This window comes from Salvia splendens, chromosome 17 (genome assembly GCF_004379255.2).
Source record: "Salvia splendens isolate huo1 chromosome 17, SspV2, whole genome shotgun sequence".
In the NCBI taxonomy this organism is placed as follows: domain Eukaryota; kingdom Viridiplantae; phylum Streptophyta; class Magnoliopsida; order Lamiales; family Lamiaceae; genus Salvia; species Salvia splendens.
This window is the reverse complement of record NC_056048.1, coordinates 17,547,721-17,550,957: the sequence shown is the minus strand read 5'-3', so window position 1 is coordinate 17,550,957 and position 3,237 is coordinate 17,547,721. Positions and strand designations below refer to the sequence as shown.

Below are 3,237 nucleotides of genomic sequence, written 5' to 3'. Positions count from 1 at the left end.
CTTGATTTGACCAAGAAAATGACATTGTGGGAAAATTGCACAATAATCTAAGTTTGATGATTTTTATGACTAAAAGTGTAGAAATACTAAACTTTTGCTAAAGTTTATTATACGATCAATATCTCTTATTCAAAAGACAAATCATATATTTCATTGGTCTCATTAGAAATAAAAAATTTATTTTTTGATACAGCATTTTATATATTGTTGTTTTGTAAGTTATTGAGAGCATAAAGTAAGAGAGATGAAAAATAGAGATGATGTAGTTTCTATTTTAAGAAACGTTTTATTTTTAATAGAACAACCCAAAAAAGAAAACGTTTCATTTCTAATGGGACAGAGAGAGTATATATAAAAGCTAACACTATATCACTTTGTCTCAGCGTAATTGAAACGTTTCTATTTTGGCACAGGAATTTAAATAGTGGTGTTTAGTTGATTAAATTATTAATAATAAAGTAAGAGAAAGAATAAAGTAAGAAAGAGAAAGAGAAAGAGATAATAAAGTAAAAGTGAAAATAAAATAAGAAAGAGAAAAGAAGAATAAAGTAGGAGGGATGAAAAAGTAAGAGAGATAAAAAGACTGAGTTAACTATTGCCCAAAGAAGAAACGTTTCACTTAGATTGAGACATACCAAAAAAAAAATGTCTCACTTAGGCCGGGACTAGGAAGTACCATACAATGAAAATTGTAACATATGAAAATACCCATTTCCCCGTACTATACTTGAACAGAAGACATTGCTTTTTTAGCATCACAGACGACCTGCATAAATTATTCACAGTTGATCAAAGAAGATGGGGAAGTTCCCACAGAGTTGAATTTGTTTGATCATGAAATATAAAATACTCTAGATTTGTAGCATTAGGAATCTATGTTAAAGGGCACATTATTTAATAAGTTTACTAAAACGATAGATTCATAAACTAAATCTGATAAACACATGAGAGAAAGGTGTCCATCTTGTCCTTGTCCAACCCAATCCACACATTAATCCCTTGACCATCTTGTCCTTGTCCCAACAGCACCACAAACTCATCATTCCCACTCACAACCGGCCCCGCATGCTTCGGCCTCCCAAACCCTATATCCACCTCCCCAAACGGCAGCTTCCACCACGCCGACACATAGAATCCACCGCCCCCCGTCGCCGGAATCCCTTTATACACCTCCAGCCAGTCGATCACCGACCTTATATACTCCGGCGTCACCCTCTCCCTCCCTCTCCTCACCATCTCCACCCCGAACCACGCCGGTCTCCCCACCAAATCCCTCACCCTCGCGCTTGCAAACGCCGTGATCACCGCGTTCCCCGCGAAACTCCCAGGCAGCGGCGGCGACGCCCTCTCCCTCACATCCACCGCGAAGAGGACCATCGATTCCCGATCCCGATCACCGTCGTTGAAGTAAGCCCTAGTCCTCGCCCGCCATATGTGGGCCACGATGGCCTCGAACGTCGAGCACTTGATCCCAGCCTTGTCCTTGAGCAGCTTGAGCATCTCGGAGGTGAAGCGCAGCACTCGGTGGGTGTACTTGTCGGAGAATATTAATGGAGATGGCGAGTTACGCGCTTGGGAGGTGAAAGATGAAGCTAGAGATGATGTTTTGCCGAGCTGGATGTATTCCTTGTGTGGGAAATCGATTTGGGGTGGTGTTCTTGATTTGATGCAACTGCGCTCGTTGTTGATTGATTTCTTTCTTATTTCTTCTGCATCTCCTCTGCAGATTGAGCCAAGATCTTGGAACATTTGGCTCGCTGATTTCCCATCCAGAATTGCGTGGTTTGTGACAAACCCTAGTGCGAATCCACCGCATGCAAATTTTGTCACCTGCGCTCCAAAACCAAAATGTATCATTATTTACACTCGGATATTACAATTATTGTAATATCCAAGTGTAAATAATTGTAAACTTTGGCCGAATTTTGATATTTTCCACAAACTTTAGTAATCACAAACATTAAGATTAATCCCACGACGGGTTATTCTTTAAACCTAACAGTTCTACAAGGCATATCTTATCCTATTAGACACATTATTCAATGTTGAATTCAAGAATTAGGGTATCAAACGACATTGTTTCATGTGTGATTCAGACTGAAAATCTTTCGAAATTTTTAAATTGGACATTTTCAAAAGTTTATTACTTATTTTGTAAAGAGAAAAATAGTACTACTTCCTCCGCCCCATAAATTTTGTCATACTTTGACCGGACACGGGTTTTAAGAAATATAATGGAAAGTGAGTTGAAAAAGTTAGTGGAGAGTGGGTCCTATTTTTTTATAGTTTTATAATAAAATATGAGTTGGAATGAGTTAGTCCACTATAAAAAATGGTGAAAAGTGTAATGAGACAAATTTTGTGGGAACGAACAAAAATGAAAAAAATGTGACAAAACTTAAGGGACGGAGGGAGTACTACTCTAAATTAAAATAACACTACCAGTGGATCTCCATGTATAGTCGATTTATAATGAAGTGAAAGTGAATTAAGCTTGCCTGAGCAGTGAAAATTGCAGTTTCCGGTAGGCTTTTATAAAGGCCAGGTCGATGAACGAAGCGATGGAAGGTTGGGTTGGGATGAGAGAGGTCGCCAAGATCCTCGAGAGAGAATCTTGATTCTGCGCTCACAAACAAGACTCCCGCGTTGTTGCAGACGATTTCTAGCCTCTTGCTCTCGTCGTTGAAGCTCAGCCTCCCGGCCATGAAATAGTATGGGATGAGCAACACATTCTCCACAGCTTTTCTCACCATTTCAGCAACTCCAGCAGTGGATGAACATGGCGGAGTTTCATAGAAGAAGACGGTTTCCACTGGAAAAGTTACTGCCTGGTCGATATTCGATAGGAAGATCGTCTCAATTGGGGTCGGATTGCGTGGTGAGAAGAGTGAAATTGCCTCTTGTTTCACTACATCTTCATCTATCAAAGAGATGATGTTGTTAGCCATACTGAAAAGTAATGGTTTGCATGATGTAGGGTTGGACGTCTGAATTTATATATAGGGTGCTTGTGTGTGTGAGTGAGAGAGAGATTTTGTTGGAAATAAGAGTAATGTGTTGATGGGCGGGCGAGAAGAGTATGAACGAGGTTTTTGTGGTGTTTTATTGGCTGAAATGGAGAACAATATTGTAGTGGAAATGAGTTCGTGAATCGAAAATGTAGAGGCATGAAATGCTCATTTCTTTTTATTGCACTGCGTCGTCAAATGAATTTATACTCCCACCGCTCCATTATGA

The 3,237-nt window shown here is 39.7% G+C and overlaps 1 protein-coding gene across 1 annotated transcript; it reads right to left on the bottom strand.

Annotated features, from left to right (window-relative positions):
- Nucleotides 1-571: 571 nt before the first annotated feature.
- On the bottom strand, nt 572-2,955 carry LOC121773830 (omega-hydroxypalmitate O-feruloyl transferase-like). Its single transcript, XM_042170750.1, has 2 exons — nt 2,499-2,955; nt 572-1,830 (listed from the first exon to the last, which is right to left on the bottom strand). Exons 1-2 carry the CDS (start codon nt 2,946-2,948, stop codon nt 928-930), a joined length of 1,353 nt encoding a protein of 450 aa, XP_042026684.1. The 5' UTR covers nt 2,949-2,955; the 3' UTR covers nt 572-927.
- Nucleotides 2,956-3,237: the final 282 nt, after the last annotated feature.